Source organism: Archocentrus centrarchus, chromosome 8 (assembly GCF_007364275.1).
Source record: "Archocentrus centrarchus isolate MPI-CPG fArcCen1 chromosome 8, fArcCen1, whole genome shotgun sequence".
Classification (NCBI taxonomy): Eukaryota; Metazoa; Chordata; class Actinopteri; order Cichliformes; family Cichlidae; genus Archocentrus; species Archocentrus centrarchus.
In genome coordinates, this window is record NC_044353.1 from 19,891,807 (window position 1) to 19,908,927 (window position 17,121).

The 17,121-nt window shown below is 39.2% G+C and overlaps 1 protein-coding gene across 1 annotated transcript; it reads right to left on the minus strand.

Annotated features, from left to right (window-relative positions):
* Positions 1-345: 345 nt before the first annotated feature.
* LOC115784706 (nuclear GTPase SLIP-GC-like) lies at positions 346-16,547 on the minus strand. The gene is made up of 22 exons (XM_030736031.1): positions 16,481-16,547; positions 15,831-15,943; positions 15,595-15,639; positions 15,461-15,490; positions 15,362-15,386; positions 15,110-15,199; positions 11,962-12,049; positions 10,634-10,850; positions 10,323-10,544; positions 8,482-8,688; positions 8,195-8,370; positions 7,496-7,589; positions 7,329-7,416; positions 7,040-7,158; positions 4,759-4,938; positions 3,006-3,154; positions 2,803-2,920; positions 2,568-2,676; positions 2,363-2,493; positions 1,617-1,698; positions 1,450-1,536; positions 346-567 (listed from the first exon to the last, which is right to left on the minus strand). The coding sequence occupies exons 1-21, from the start codon at positions 16,545-16,547 to the stop codon at positions 1,454-1,456; spliced, it is 2,433 nt and encodes an 810-aa protein (XP_030591891.1). The 3' UTR covers positions 346-567; positions 1,450-1,453.
* Between the last annotated feature and the right edge of the window lie 574 nt (positions 16,548-17,121).

The window sequence follows — 17,121 nt, forward strand, 5'->3', positions numbered from 1 at the left end:
AAAAAGAAAAGCGTTCAAAACATTTTTGGATAAACCCTCATGATTAAAACCTTAACTAACATTTTAACATTTTTTATTTTATTTTATTCATTCATTCATTTTATTCTGCTTATCCACTTCAGGGTTAAAGAGGGGTCTGGAGCCTATCTCAGCTGTCAGGCAAGAGGCAGGCAACCACTGATGCTCATATTGAAGCCTACAGTCAATTTAAAGTGACCAGTTAACCTAACGCCATGCATGATTTTGGACTGTGAGAGGAACCCGGAGTACTCACACAGAACCCACAGAGAACCCACACAGACATGGGAAAAAAATGCAAACTCCACACAGAAAGGCCCCAGACTGGTTTAAAACTCAAGACCTTCTTGCTGTGAGGATTTAAAAATCTCTTTGTATCAAATTAATTAAAAGTACACAAAAGTAACACTACATTAAAAGAGAGCAGGCAAAACAACTTGATAAAAGTGTCTGTGATGATATCCGGAGACCTCATGTCTTTAGTCAGTGTTCCCTCAGGGAAGTTGAGTGGGTCATCAGGCCTCTGCTGTTTCTGCATGTGGAGCAAATCTGAAACACCCAGCAGGAATAAACAGAGAAGTTTTAACACTCAGTAAAATCATCACTACTTAAAATTTGCTTTAAAAATATTTGAAAAATCTGTTTTTAGCAGAAGTTTTGATAAAACAGATCTATGCAATCATCATGGATTCAGTGCAGCTGCTGGATGGATCCGTTCTAGCTTAATTAACCCTCCTAATTACCACAAAAAGGTTGCGGCTGGCAGCTTTGCATTTTCCCCATAATGCCCGCGGCCAGCTGGTGTGTTTCTGCTACTGTTTGTATATAAAAACATTTTTGTAAAAACTTTATTTGAACATGTTTGAATAATAACAGCAATAAATCACAAATAAAAATGGGATGTGTTTCAATTACATTTTTTTATTGTTTAGCCTGCATGTTATCAGCTGTCTTGAGACGGAGGGCCGTATGTCTGATCTGCTGACAGTAGCTAACTGACAATATCAGTAATAAATAAGCATGTTCATGTATGTTTTCTTATATTAGAGCCTTGACATGAGTGCAGGAGATGAGACTTGAGGAGATGAAGAGGAAGAGGAAAAAGTGGAGATGAAGGAGGTGAGGCCAGTGGTGGATGAAGCATAAGAAGAGGAAGAAAAGGAAATAATGAGAAAGAGACAAAGAGAGATGATGATAATAAAGAAAAATTACAACTCTTAAATTGCCATATATAGTTTAAAAATAGTTATTTGTGATCTTTAATTAAAACTAACTTAAAATTTCCATTTAAATAGGTTTTTTTTAACTATAGTCAGGTGTTCAGAATGGTCATCAGATTTCCACTTTCTTTCAGAACTGTTAATGTAATTTAGCACAAAACAGTTAATAATCAAAGCCCCATTACATATTTAATGACATTTTCATTTTTACCCAGTTATTGTGCTGATGTTTCTTCATCTTGACTGCGTTTAAGTTCATGATAATGTTTCTTCACACTCTGAAGATGCTTTGAAACGTCTGAAAACACACACACACACACACACATTTGAAGGTGTTCAACATAAATGAGTTACTTTAATAGCCTATATTCTGTTTACCTGGGAGTTGGCAAGTGTCAGTCTTGAGTGAGAGTTTAATGGAGTATTTCATGGTTTCCTTTAGTTCTTTCAGGATGGTTGCCTAAATTAACATCAGAGCTTTTTTTACTTTACACAGAGTCAAACACTGAGGTCAAAAATAGCAAGACCTGAATAAATGGGTAGGTGTATGTTTAGAGCTCAGAGTTCTTGTGGTCAGTGGCAGCCTTGGTAGAACATCATGCTTTAAACAGTTCAGTTCAACTCATCATAGCAAACCGAACCTTTGTAACACTGATAAATACACATATAACATATACTGTGTATGTGCGCATGTATACAAAGTATGAGATGATTTTTTTCCTCACTCATCTCTATATGTTCGCATTATTGTTTCTGTCTTTTTAATGGCAGCTCCTCCAGAAGGGGGGCAGCATGGCCACAGTTCACCTATCGCCCCATGTTTGTTTGTTTCTTGGATGGGTGTTCTGTAAACTGTAATTTCCCCATTGTGGGATCAATAAAGTATCATCATCATCATCATCATATAACAGACACGTCACTAATGTTTAAAAAAAACCTGAATGCCTGGTTTACAGAATGATCAAACTGAGCAAAATCACTCAGACATAGCAGGAAAACCTTGACATAAATGAAGCAAGATGTGCAACACAACATGGTTTACAGTCTCATTGTACATTATAATTTAGAATGTACAATAATGTACATTATATCTTTATAATTTATAAAGATATAATGTGACAAACCTTCAAGTCATTCATCTTCATCAACAGGGTCTCTTTTGCCTCCTCATACATTTTCTTATTTGAATATACATGTGTCTCAATAGTCTTCCTCATTTTTTTCAGTGCACCCTCTCCTATAATTTCTGCTGCATCTACAAGAAGACACAAAAATGCATAAACGTCATGCACAAATGTGTATTATTGTGACAGGTTGTGTCTTTCTTACCTTCATAGCCCTTTTTCATGTTTTTCTCAACTGTCTCTGTTAGACTGTTGTAGATTATTTTCTTCTGCGTCAGGATTGTTTTGTTGACTTGTGCCTTAATTTTATCCTCCTTAGAAGCATGAAATATGGATGAATAAAAAAGAGAATGTAGCTAATATAAACAATGCTATTTATTCAGTGTGTAGTTAAATTCTGTTGCCAATTGACTGATAAAGAGGATTGCTTCATCTTTTACCTCGGTCTGGAGAAATATCAGTTGCAGTTCGACAACTTTGTACTTCTGAATCAGCGATTTGGTGTCAAGTGAAAACTGACTGATGACTCCATTGAATGATCCGCCTTTAACATCATTGCTGAAAAAATGTTTCATAAAGCCAGTACTGACTAATGATATAGTGTGTAAATATGTGGTGCTATTTAGAATTTGTTTATTCTTACGGGAAGGTTTTCCTGAATTTTTCATCAATGCTGTCAGTCAGGCAAGAAGCCAACATCATGTTGAGGTCTATTTGTTCCCCTTTTGTTGTTTTGTGGGTGCCATCTTTCTTAACTACAGACTGTAGTGTCTTGAAAAAACCTGGCTGTTTCTGAAACAAATCAGGAAACCATTTAACAACACATGCTCATCATGCTCATTTACAGGTGCTGATCATAAAATTAGAATATCATGAAAAAGTTGATGTATTTCAGTAATTCCATTTAAAAAGTGAAAGTTGTATTTGATATTCATTCATTAGACACAGACTGATATATTTCAAATGTTTATTTCTTTTAATTTTGATTATTATAACTGGCAACTAATGAAAAACCCCATATTCAGTATCTCAGAAAATTAGAATATTGCTTAAGACAAATACAAAAAAAGGATTTTTAGAAATGTTGGCAAACTGAAAAGAGAATAGAATTGTTTCATCATACATGAAAAGTATTTTCATGTACAGCACTCAACACTTAGTTGGGGCTCCTTTTGCCTGGATTACTGCAGCAATGCGGTGTGGCATGGAGTCGATCAGTGGGGTTAAGGTCAGGCGAGTTTTCTGGCCAATTAAGAACAGGGATACCATGGTCCTTAAACCAGGTACTGGTAGCTTTGGCACTGTGTGCAGGTGCCAGGTCCTGTTGGAACATGAAATCTGCATCTTCATAAAGTTGGTCAGCAGCAGGAAGCATGAAGTGCTCTAAAACTTCCTGGTAGACGACTGCGTTGACCTTGGACCTCAGAAAACACAGTGGACCAACACCAGCAGATGACATGGCACCCCAAACCATCACTGACTGTGGAAACTTTACACTGGACCTTAAGCAACGTGGATTCTGTGCCTCTCCTCTCTTTCTCCAGAGTCTGGGACCTTGATTTCCAAAGGAAAAAAACTTTACTTTGATCAGAGAACATAACTTTGGAGCTCTCAGCAGCAGTCCAGTCCTTTTTGTCTTCAGCCCAGGTGAGACGCTTCTGACAGTGTCTCTTGTTCAAGAGTGGCTCGACACGAGGACTGCGACAGCTCAAACCCATGTCTGCATACGTCTCTGCGTGGTGGCTCTTGAAGCACTGACTCCAGCTGCAGTCCACTCTTTGTGAATCTCCCCCACATTTTTGAATGGGTTTTGTTTCACAATCCTCTCCAGGGTGCGGTTATCCCTATTGCTTGTGTATGTTTTTCTACCACATCTTTCCTTCCCTTCGCCTCTCTATTAATGTGCTTGGACGCAGAGCTCTGTGAACAGCCAGCCTCTTAAGCAATGGCTTTTTGTGTCTCACCCTCCTTGTGCAAGGTGTCAATGGTCGTCTTTTGGACAACTGTCAAGTCAGCAGTCTTCCCCATGATTGTGTAGCCTACAGAACTAGACTGAGAGACCATTTAAAGGCCTTTTCAGGTGTTTTGAGTTAATTAGCTGATAGAGTGTGGCACCAGGTGTCTTCAATATTGAACCTTTTCACAATATTTTAATTTTCTGAGATACTGAATTTGGGGTTTTCATTAGTTGTCAGTTATAATTATCAAAATTAAAAGAAACAAAAATTTGAAATACGTCAGTCTGTGTGTAATGAATGAACATATTATACAAGTTTCACTTTTTGAATGGAATTACTGAAATAAATCAACTTTTTCATGATATTCTAATTTTATGACCAGCACCTGTAAAGTGCAAAATCTGTTGCTTTGATTATAATTATAATTCAAATACGTACACGGTCACGGTCCAGAAACAACTTCAGTTTTTCTTCAGAGGTTATGGAATTTTCAACCCCCTCTCTGAGACATTGGTCAAAAGCCTTGATAGCTTTTTCAACTGCTCTTTCCACTTCATCAAGCTGTTCGTTCATGTTTTTCTCAAGCACTTTACACACATCATCTGCTTTTTCAACACCCTGAAATACATGGCAAATTGGTTCTGGGTGAGGGGCCAGACAAAGAGCGATTCTGTTCTATTCTATTCAATTTTATTTATATAGCGCCAAATCACAACAAACAGTCGCCTCAAGGCGCTTTGTATTGCGGGTAAAGAGATTCGAAAGACCACTGTGGAAGAGTCATCAAGGGACTGTTTACCCTGCCTGGGATAGGGTTACCAGGGCCCCACCTTGGAGCCAGGATGGGGAGGGAACTCAAGGGAGAGCGTCTGGTGGCTGGGCATTTGCCCATGGAGCCCATGGTGCCCAGCCACGCGCAGCCCAAAGAGGAGACATGGACCGGCCCTCCTGTAGGCCCTTGATGGGCCCCGGCTACCAAGACTGGCTATTGGGACATGGAACGTCACCTCTCTGGTGTGAAAGGAGCCTGAGCTAATGTGTGAGGTTAAGAGATACCAGCTAGATATACTCAGGCTCACCTCAACACATGTCCTGGGCTCTGGAACCAATCTTCTGGAGAGGGGCTGGACTCATTTCCAGTTTGGAGTTTCCTTCGGTGAGATGCCGCAAGGTGGGGTGGGTATTTTTTTATCCCACAGCTTTCTGCCTGTGCCTCGTAGTTTTCACTGGTGGACGAGAGGGTTGCTTCCCTATGCCTTTGGGCTGAGGAATGGGTCCTGACTGTTGTTTGCACTTATGCTCCAAATGACAGTTCAGAGTACCTACCCTTTTTGGAGTCATTGGACAGGGTGCTCAAGGGTGCTCCATCCGCTGACTCCATCATCCTGCTGGGAGACTTCAACGCTCATATGGGCAACGACAGTGAGACCTGGAGGGGCATGATTGGGAGAAATGGCCTTCCTGATCTGAAACTGAATGGTGTTTTGTTATTGGACTTCTGTGCAAACCAGTTTGTCCATAACAAACACCATTTTTGAGCATAAGGATGTGGAACCCTCAATGAAAACTCCAATGTCCAGGCAGCAAGCCAGGGGGAAACAAGAATGCCCACCCCAGTTTGCCACCTCTCACCGAGGGCAACTCCATTCAGGAACAGAGTCCAGCCCCTCTTCAGAAGACTGGTTCCAGAGCCCAAGGTGAGCCTACAGCTAGCGGGTATCTCTTAACCTCATGCACTAGCTCAGGTACCTTCCCCACCAGTGAGGTGACATTCCATGTCCCACTAGATAGTTCACTAGGGCCTCCATTCATGGCCACAGTCCGACACACATTGTACCCGACCCCTACAACACCTCCTGTGGGTGGTGGGCCTACAGGAAGGCGGGCCCATGTCTTCTCTTCCAGCTGCACCTGACTGGGCACCACGGGCTAATGCCCAGCCACCAGACCCTCTCCCCGCTCCCTCCCTCCCAAGGCCTGCCTCCACGGTAGGGCCTCAGTACTGCTAAAAATACTACTTCTAGTAATACTACCAGTACTACTAAAAATCTGTCAGTTTTAAATCCAGCCTCACAAACAAGCCAAAAAACAGAAAAGATAAGCAAACAAATAAAAATCACCTAAATATTTTAGAAAACAGGAACATTTCAGCTTATGGAACATGTAGGGACATTTCTTGGGTTGTATGGAGGTTCATTATTAGGACTTCATCAACTAATGACTGCAAAAAAAATTATCATTGTTGAACCCAACATGGAATATTGCATTATACATGAGCTGTTATTTGTTTATGTGCTATATTAGAAACTCCATGTAACACAAGCAGTTAGAACTGTTCATAATACTGCCCCTCTCCTCACTTCTATCATACTTTCAGGATTTGAAAAGACTTTTAAGAGAATACATCATATGAATATTCCTGTCTGATTAAAAATCATTTCAAACTTTGTTGAAAATTCTGTTTTTTGTTTTGTTCTGTTTTCTGAAATGTTGTATTTTTTTTTCCTGTTGTGTTTTGCCCCTAACTACTGCTGTACTCTTGTCAAGTAACCAATAAAAATCAGTGATCTTGATGGCTTGATGTAAATCTTGAAAAGTTTCAAGATTTACATTTCATGTACACCTTCTCATTTTCTATTGAAGTTGAACATACTTTACAAAACTCTGTTTCAATAGATATAGCTTTTATAGATTTAGAGTTTTTATTACCACTCACCACTCCTCTGCAGTTGGCCCCTTGAATCAAAGACAGAATCCCGAGAGCTCCAGACACATAGTTTAAGGTTTCTGAGTGACAGTCGTTGAGATCTTGCAAAAATTCACAAAGTTTGGGTATTTCTGTTAAAAAGGAATTTGAAAACAACAATTTTACATTAAATCTTTTAATTTTAATCCAACCATTCACTCTTGTTTTATTTAAAGCAAACTAAATAAAATATGCATTTGAGTTATCCAGTTATCCATTTTCTGTTGGCTAAACTGTGGTCATTTAAGGAGACTTCACCTACCAGTTTCATCTGGATTTAAACGTTTCTGTTTTAGAAACTCTTTGGAGCTCACTGTGAACACTTTGAAACAGTCATCAGTGAAGTGTTTCTGAGGGAAACAGGATTTAATTTTAAAGCACTCTTGCCAATAAAGAGGGTCATGTTAGATTATACATTATAAAGCTCACCTTAATTTTTTTTAGTTTGCTGAATTCTTTCCTCACTTCTTCCTTGACTTGCATGTTTCTTTCAGTTATACGGTTACGGCGCTGAGCTGCTGAACTAGAAAAAAGATATTTGCACATGAGTCCTGTGAAAAAAAAAAAATTCTCTCAAGACACTATGCAGCACTGTGACCACATAGAGTCACTGAGCACACGTTTACTGGGTAAGTAACAACCATGGCCTGCTGATCAAATCCACATGATATATTGATCATCAGCAAGTCTGTGCACCTCAGCAGAGGTGGCAGCTTGCTGGTCTGGAACAGTCTGTTTTGTGTTAACACAATGCCACAACCGTCCTGTAAGTGGACATCTTGAGAAATTCACCTCAAGGTCAGACTTTGAAATGCTACATCTCTGCAGGCCTCAGTTAACATGTTGAATATTAAAGTTTACAACATTAACATTAGAAAAAGCCTGAACAGTGGGTTGTTTTGAAGGGTTACCAGGAGAAAAACTCTTCTCTCTAGAAGAAATATGGAAACATGGCATAGGTTTGCAAAATGGTGTTTATTTCACAGCCTGAGTACCTTGACGTCATTGAATTGACTTTGAACTTCTCTGGTATAACAAAGTATTCTAGAGCCAGTTGTGAGGGCATCTGTCTGACAGCTAAAGCTTGGCCGAAACAACTATAAATGTTTTGCATCATAATTTACTTACTAATCATCTGAATCTTCAATCTGATCTGACTTAGTGCAGATGAAGTGAATTTGCCGACATTCGCCACCATTTCCAATGAGGCTGCTGGCACTTTCCAGGATGTCCCAGGCTTCTTTTTCTGCAATTGCTCGATTAATTTCAGTTACAATCCACACAGTAGAACAATCTCCAACAATCTGAAATCAGAATAATAACATGAGAGATATAAATAATAAATTGTCAAAGTGTCAAAGATATATCACTGACAAACAATATAGAACAACAAGCAGTGAATGTGAATAAATTACTTGTTTCCACATTTTGTCTCGACTCTTGTTGCGGTCACCATTTCCAGGAAGGTCCACAAGTGTGACATGTTGGAGGAAATCGTTGTTTGGCACCCTGAGAGTCACACACTTCACTAGTGGCCAGTACCACCTCTTTACATTTTTACCATCTCCCTGTTTGGAGTCACTTCTTGTGTATTTGGCACATCTTGCAGACAGCTCTTTAGCCTGCAATAAATAATAAAAGTAAGTCAAATGAAAGAATTACAGCAGCATAAAATATGACAGAAAAGAACTAATGTAAACAACAGTACCATCAAAAGTTAAAACCAATCAATACTATGTAAATACAAAACTAGGAAAGTGCAGACAGAAGTTTAATTTGGGGTGAATCAAAATTAGATTTTAAGTTTTAAACATAATGTAGTTTCCCCATGTTTTGTGTTGGGCCATCACAGTCCACAGTCCTCCAGGCAGAGGAGTTAAGGTCATGTGAAATCCCATGGAAATTATTGTCTTTCAAATGTTTTTAACAATCAAATATCTGATAGCCTTAAAAGAGTGCCTAAGTAAAATGTTTGAAGAACACAATGAGAAAAAATTTATTTTTTTTAGTGATTTACTAAATAGTATTATTCTTCACTAGTGAATAGTTATTCTTTATTTAAATAACTAAATACACTCTTGGGCTCATTTACTAGTATTGCAGAGAAACAGCTTCACATGGTCATTTATGCACATTTGTCCATCACTGTCAGACTTATAAAATGTTTTGACCACTCCTTGATGTAAATTTCCTTCAGTTGTAAGATCTTTATTTTCTTGCATTTACTGCCTGTTTCAAAGCAAACATGAACTTTGGCAAACTGAACCAACTGTCCAGTTAGAAGGACCTCAAACAGCAGGCCTCAATGTAAGAATCCCTCGTTTAGACTGCAGACTCACTGCATCGCATTAGGAGCACATTCAGTGTTTTGCACATTGTGAAGTCATCCCCCAGAGTTAGACAAGTTGTCATCTTCAATTAAGCTAAAGGATGCATATTGCAATTGTGTAAGTGGTCAGAGCAGCACTTTGTTGGAGCAATTTAACCCTTACATACTGTTCAGTATGTACACAATGGGTAATCAGGGCAAGAGGAAACAGCAGGGCACAGCAGGTGAGGCAAATGAAACTAATAACACAGGGAAAGCAAAACTAAACACAAAGCACAGGGAAAACTAGACTGTCAAAATAAAACAGGAAGTGACTAACCAAGGTACATACAGACACAGGACAGAGACGCAGACTAGTCACAACATTAGGAATAAAACACCATAAGAAACACCAGAGGTCAGAGGACAGACAAGCTGACAAAACAGACACAAGACCATAGATACAGGGGAAGACAGGGACAAAGGGAACAAGAATCAAAACATTCTGGGGACAAAAACTCAGGAAATATGAAACCCAACACAAAACGCTGGGCAAACAGCCCAGGACATGACAGTGAGACTTGAAGCCAGCAATTTAATTAATTTTTATAAAGAGACCCACAATGCCCATAAAGTAAAATATCTTCAGGTGTTTTTTTTTTTGTTTTTTTTTTAACTCTTGTACAGGTCCATGTATTGTCAGCATATATGGATTAAACTTGACCCATATATGTTTTATTATTTTGTTTGGTGGGCAATGTTCTCGTTCCTTTCATGTGCATTTTGTACACTTGTTAGTTTGCACAGATGCTGAATTACTAAAGCCCAGGCTGTATGTCAATTCAATAATACTCAAAAACAGTTTTATATATTCAGCTTTTCTTAACATTTTATTACATCACACTTGCAAGAAGACTTTCTATGAAGTAATGAAAGTTTTTGTCTTACTGATTCACATGACAAAATCTTCCTTCTGCATTGGAGAAATTCAGGAATTTCTTTGAAATATTTGCTGTCAAGGAGCTTTCCAATGGACTTTTGTTTCCATTCTTCCCCATAGAGTGCTGACAGCTTATCAATAATGTCACAATAATCATCATCAACTTCCATTTTATGGTTTTCATTATCTCCAAGAATCTGCTGCCATGGCCACAACTCATCTTTCCACTCCTTAAAAAAGAAGACATTTTTTAGTTTTATTGATGGACATATAACGAGCATAACAAGAAACTGTATTTTTGCAGCTAAATTAATTTCACCTCTTTTGTGATGAACTCAATGTCTGCCTCATAGTTATCGCTGTGAAGGTTAGCCTCCACTTTGATCATGACTGAGGTGCATGCAGTGACGCTTCCAGAGGGCAAAAGATTCCTCTCTTCAATGATGGCATTTATCAGAGAACTTTTTCCAGCCCCAGTTTTACCAAAAACACCAACCAGCTCCCTCTTGTCTGTCTTCAAATCATTGATTTTTTTCCTGCATATGATTTATTTGTATATGAAAAGTGATAGTTATCATATTTATTAAACAAATAATTATCATCAGACTTTTCAGTTTTATATAGTTGGCTTTTTTTAGATGAAACAGAGTGCTGATCTAAAATAAATGTGAATGTATCAGTTAAAGAAATGGATTTATATCTCAGGGACTGGTGGATATGAGAAACAGCAAATAAAAGTAGTTCATAAAATGCAGACTCACCAGAACCTCACATGAATAAAAGTCACTTGGATTGGATTTAACACTGGAATAAAAGCCCTAAAATATGGTACTATCTGAGGTATGATACCTCTGTCACAGCTATGGACAATTTCCCGACGAATGCACACTGGATTTTTGACGGATACATTTTGGAGATTTCTCCATAAAAGGATAAGATTGGACCCTGAAAAATTCAAACTCTGAATGAATATCCATTACATATCCATATAATATCCATTTAAACATCTGTGACAGATCAGATCTTCCCGTATTCTCTCTGGAAACATTACGGATACATGGTAGATCCATAAAGTTGGATCATTCCAGAGCATTCCGGTTCTTTCCGGATACAGGCCCTTTTTTGTCCACTATAAGTTTAACTGTAACTCTGTCAACACTAAAAGGATTGGAAGAATTATTTTTCTCTAATTATCGATCTGTCAGCAATATAACATAAAAATAACTAAAAATGAGTCACTTCACCACGCAGACACCACAAATATATAGGTGAAGACTGGCCCAAAAGGATTCATGTAAACATTCATGCATTCTCCTTTTGTGTTGAAATCCCCTAACAATGAAAGAGTGCTCATGTGGTTCATTCCATGGAGGTCTTGATTTATGAATCAAATAACTAAGGATCAACATGAATATCCAAGTTATCATGATTATTCATGATGCTAACAATTTTAAAGTGTGAATACACATTTTTTTCTCAAGACTGAAAAAAGATCATCGGTTTCATTCAGCCATTCTGTGCATTTCTGCTAATCTGAACAGTTGTTACAAAAGTAAAGCCAACTTTGTGATCTCTACATGAAATTGGCATGTGATCAGGAGTGGAGCCAGGCCCATACAACACACAATATGGAAACTTAATACTCACTTCAGGAAAACATTAAGCTTGTCTTGGTCATGTAGTTTGCCATGGACAAATCTCATGATGTTTTGTACATCAGATAGTATGATTGGTTCTGTCAGCATAGAATAAAGAACTATTTAGCAGGAGCTATAAATCCATCCATCCATCCATCCATCCATCCATCCATCCATCCATCCATCTGAATCAGGGTGGCAGGAGCAGCAGTCTAAACGAAGAAGCCCAGAATGTCTCTGCTAGGAGGGGCCCACAAGACATCCTAATCAAATGCTAGAAGCGCCTTGACTGGCTTCTTTCGATGTGGAGTTGCGGCTCTACTTTGAGTCCCTCCTTAATGGCCAAACTTCTCACCATATTACTAAGCGAGAGCCCAGCCTAACATGATTTCCACCATTTGGATCCACAAACTCCTTGCCCATAGTTTGTGAATATAGGTGAGGATGGGAAGAGATTGACTTCAATAGCTTCAATTGCACACTAAGCTCTCTCTTCACCACACTGAGCTGATACAACATTTGCATTGCTGCAAATGTGAAACCAATCTAAGATAAGATAAGATAAGATAAGATAGTGTTTATTTGTCACATGCACAGTTATACACAGTACAATGCACAGTGAAATGTATTTTGTACCTGCAACCTTATATACACACACATATAAATAAGAAGAATAAAAATAAAAAAAGTAATTCACACTATACACTATACTCTATATACTATACACTATACACACTTTTTAAATTATAATATTTACACTGTGCAATAATGGTCCAGTTAGGGCTCAGAGTTGAGCAGACGGATGGCTTGTGGGTAAAAACTCTTCTTCAACCTTTCAGTCTTAGCCCTCAGGCAGCGGTAACGCCGGCCTGATGGGAGCAGGGAGAAGAGAGGTCTGCTGGTCAGTCTGGCACTCCACTGTCCCATCACTTGTGAACAGGACCCCAACATACTTAAACGCTTAGAGAAGCAACTCGTCCCTGACCTGGAGCGGACACTTCACCATTTTCCAGCTGAGAACCATGGCCTCAGATCTGGAGGTGCTAATTCCCATTCTTGCTGCTTCACACTTGGCAGCAAATTCCCCCATTCTGAGCTGATGAAGCCAACAGAATCATATCATCTGCAAAAACTAGAGATGATGGCTTGACTATGCATAGAAATTCTGTCCATAATATTAATGAACACAGTCTGTGACAAAGAATAGTCCTTGCGGAGTGCAACACCCTCTGCGAATGGGTTCGACTTATTGCCGATGATAGGGACTAAGATCTCCCTGCAGTTGTACAGAAACTGAATGACCCATAAAAATGAGCTAGATATCCCATACTCCCGATTACTGCAAATATCCTGGACAGGATAAAGAGCTGATCCAGTGACCTTGACAATGACCTTGACAAAAACTGCATTACTCTTCTTGATTCAGCTAATAGATGGACTCTCTTCTCCAGTACCCTGGCATAGGCTGCCCTCCCCCCACACACACACACACACACACACCGTCTGGTTCACCTTCTTGAAAAGGGAAACCACCACCCCATTCTGCCAACAGCAGAACAGGGCAGCTGGAAATGGTGCGGTGTCACCCACTTCCATGCAACATTACAGGGGCCTGTCAACCAAGACAGCCCAACAACATCCAAAGCCTTGAGAAACTCAGAGTGAATCTCATCCACCCAGGGGCCCTGCCAGCAACAAATTGTTTAACAACCTCAGTGATCTCACCCCAAATGATGGGCAAATCATCACCGTCATCCTCAGACTCTGCCATGCTTTCCATAGAGGAAGCAGAATTCAGGAGATCCTTGAAGTATTCCTTCTGGTGCCTGATTATCTCCTCAGTTGAAGTCAGCAGCAGCATTTTCACCAGAATTGTTTAGAAGCTGACCTTCATGGCTGGTCAGTACATGCCAGCTGACTCTGAAGTCCCACAAGCAAACCTGCTATTTGTTTTGTTTTATTATATTTTGCTGTTTTCACCACCTTAAGGCATTGTAAACCTACATGGGTTTTTAGGTTTTATCTTCGGTGTTAAGCACATTGAGTTTACATGCAATCAAATCCATCCATCCATTCTTTTCCTGTTCAGGGTTGTGGGGGGGGGCTGGAGCCTATCCCAGCTGTCATAGGGCGAGAGGCAGGGTACACCCTGTACAGGTCGCCAGCCTGTTGCAGGGCCAACACAGAGAGACAGACAATCATTCACTCTCACATCTATGGGCAATTTAGGGTGACCAATGAACCTAACGCCAGTAACTTCATGTCTTTAGACTGTGGGAGGAAACTGGAATACCCGGAGGAAACCCACACAGACGCGGGGAGAACATGCAACCTCCAGAGAGAGAGAGGCCCAGGTCAAGGTGGAATCAAACCCAGACCTTCTAGATGTCACTGTAGCTGTGAGGCAATAGTGATAACCACCATGCCACTGTGCTGCCCATGCTAAATAATTGCAATTGATAGGACTGCTTCTTCAACTTGATGGCTCCCTTTACCTCCTATGTGAACTATCTGGTTTGGGGCATACCACAACAGCAGGTGCTAACAACCTTGTGGCTGCAGCTGCCTTGCCAATAGAGCTATGGAACATGTCCCATACCTCCCTCAGAGTGCTGTTAAAATTCTGATGGAGGTGGGAATTGAATGCCTCAGGGATACGTTTGGGAACACCAGGATATATCCAGCATCCTCCCCTACCACCTGATCCAACTTACCACCAGGTGGTGATCAGCTGACAGCTCAGAGGAGCAGCATGCATGTCAAAGACATGTGTTCACAGATCTGACAACATGATTACAAAATTAGGGTGTACTGGTACCAGATGCACTTGTGAGCACACTCATGCTGGAACATGGCGTTCATCATGGACAAACTGTGGTTGGCACAGAAGTCCAGTAATAGAACACATTTGGGCTTCAATCAGGCAGGCCATTCCTCCCAGTTACACCTGTCAAGGTCTTATTGTCATTGCTCCATGAGTGTTGAAATCCCCCAGTAGGAAAATGAAGTGTCTGACAGGCCTACTCACCCCATGACTTCAAAAAGCTTGTTGCATGCATGCTGTTGACTTTTAAAATGCAATATTATTACCATAACTTTAACAGCAGCAAGCCAATGAAAAAATATTTTGAACAGTGATTGTTTAGAAATGCAAATACCTGAGGATGATCTTGGTTTGCAGCTACGTTGTCGTTTAGCTGGTGGTTGCTGTTTACTCGACTTGTCCTGATGTTCAAACTTTCGCTTTCCTGATTGGAGACTCAAAAATATTATTTTGTTGCCTGGGTTTTGCTCAGGAATGAAATTTAATATTCAATAAGCTCAACTGAGTTATTCTGTCCAAGCAAAAGCATTACTGTCTTGAAAATGATTAATATTAGTTGTAATATGTAAAATAACCCATATCTTACCTTCATCACTCGTGGATGGCAAAACCTGAGGATGAATGTAAATTTTTAATACGTGAAGAATCAGTTAATTACATACCTGAAAGTCAGTGTAATCCTTACCTGATCTAAATCAGGTGCTTCTTCTTGCTGCTGTTTACAGAACAGATAAAACACTGCTGAGTGTTAAGTAACTGAAACTCTATGATCACTATTATGGATCATAGCCAATTAAAATTAAACTCTTTTTAACTTACTTGAGCAGAACAATGAACTGTTTCCCGATTTGCGTGTTGTTTTTCCTAGCACAAAGAAATTAGTAGCAAATCCATAACAGGAAATAACTGATAAAAGTCCAGTAAATAATATTGTTTTGATGTGTAATTTGCAAATACCATGGTAATTCTAACACAAATTCACATGGATGTATTAATATAAATTAGATTTATCAAACCAAATGTAATTATGTGCAAAATAACTTCAGAACAATTACCTTTAGCTGCTTGAGTCTCTTCTTGAATTTTAATCCAGGTCCAACTTTTGGAATCAGTTTATCTATGAGTTCATCGTTAAGTTCATAGAAACTTTCCTCTGTAATTTCTTCATCTGTAATTAAATATTTAATCATGCAGAAGTGCAAATTCTTTTCAGATTACTACATAAATACATTTCCTGAAGGACAGTGAAACAGGTATGGGTACAGCAGTTAATTTTAAGTGACATTTATCCTTGTAATAACTTGGTTTTATGAGCTGATACGTAACTTGTATTTTATTGAACAACCTACAAGATGCTGTAGAAATGCTGCAAATGTATTACATATTACTACTTCAGTACAGTAGAAACATTCACTGTTTTACTGCAGAACAAAGTTTCAGCATTTATGTCTGCACTGATGCTGTTTCAGTGTTCATAAAAGCTACTTTTGGCTGCTCCTTTGCCACAAGGGGTCGCCACAGCAGGTAGCTCTGCATGTTTGATTTGGTAGATTTATGCTGCCTCCCCTTCCTCATGCAACCACAATGGGGATTGGAAACTAACCAGAGACCTTTGATGTGTTGTAGTGGTGGTAGTGTTAACCATTACATCACTTCAATATTGTATAACATCTGTGCTCATCAGTGATGTATGATAATACTTTACCTTCAAATTTATCAATCCACTTTTTCAGATCCCATTCAATCAGTTTCTTCTGTACAAAATCATCCATGACCAAGAATTGAAACTGAAAGATAAACTATGATAATATCTAATCAGACAGTACTGCTCGACAAATTAGACCTTTTTGATCAACTGCTTCTTAAATGCATGGAAAATATTATATAATCATAAACACTTATATTAAATCCAGAAAAAACTGATTAAAGATTGCTCACCTTTCATTGAAGGTAATGCAGAAGAAGGCTGGGATGAAGGTATGAAGTAAGCAGAGAGGCACAGATTGGGATCACGTGGGAAAAGAAATCAGGCAAAAAGCCAAGTCCTAAAACTGTATGGCTCAGAAGGCACGGTTGACTTTTTAGACAGGAGGCAAGTACAGCTGGATCTTTATGTATAATAGACAGGTAAGTCCAGTCTGAGTAAAGTGGGTGTAGTGTAAAGCAGGACTGAGAAAAGCAGGAAGAGGTGGTGTTTGTGCACGGCAGGTGGGAGTGGCTGTGAGACATGCAACAATAGTGACTCAGTGACTATTGGTTTTGTTTTGTCTGAAACAAATCAAATGGATTACAGTTTACAGATGTTATAGGTTAAAAACAAAACAGAAAATAATGTTTTATATACTC

Bases quoted from the DNA above. Each gene is read 5' to 3' on its own strand.
- LOC115784706 (XM_030736031.1), bottom strand. From the start codon at position 16,547: ATGGATGATTTTGTACAGAAGAAACTGATTGAATGGGATCTGAAAAAG. The intron at 15,640-15,830 runs GTAATTGTTCTG...TCTTTGTGCTAG, and splicing joins AGAGACTCAAGCAGCTAAAG to GAAAAACAACACGCAAATCG. The intron at 3,155-4,758 runs GTACGTATTTGA...GATTTGTTTCAG, and splicing joins TGTTTCTGGACCGTGACCGT to AAACAGCCAGGTTTTTTCAA.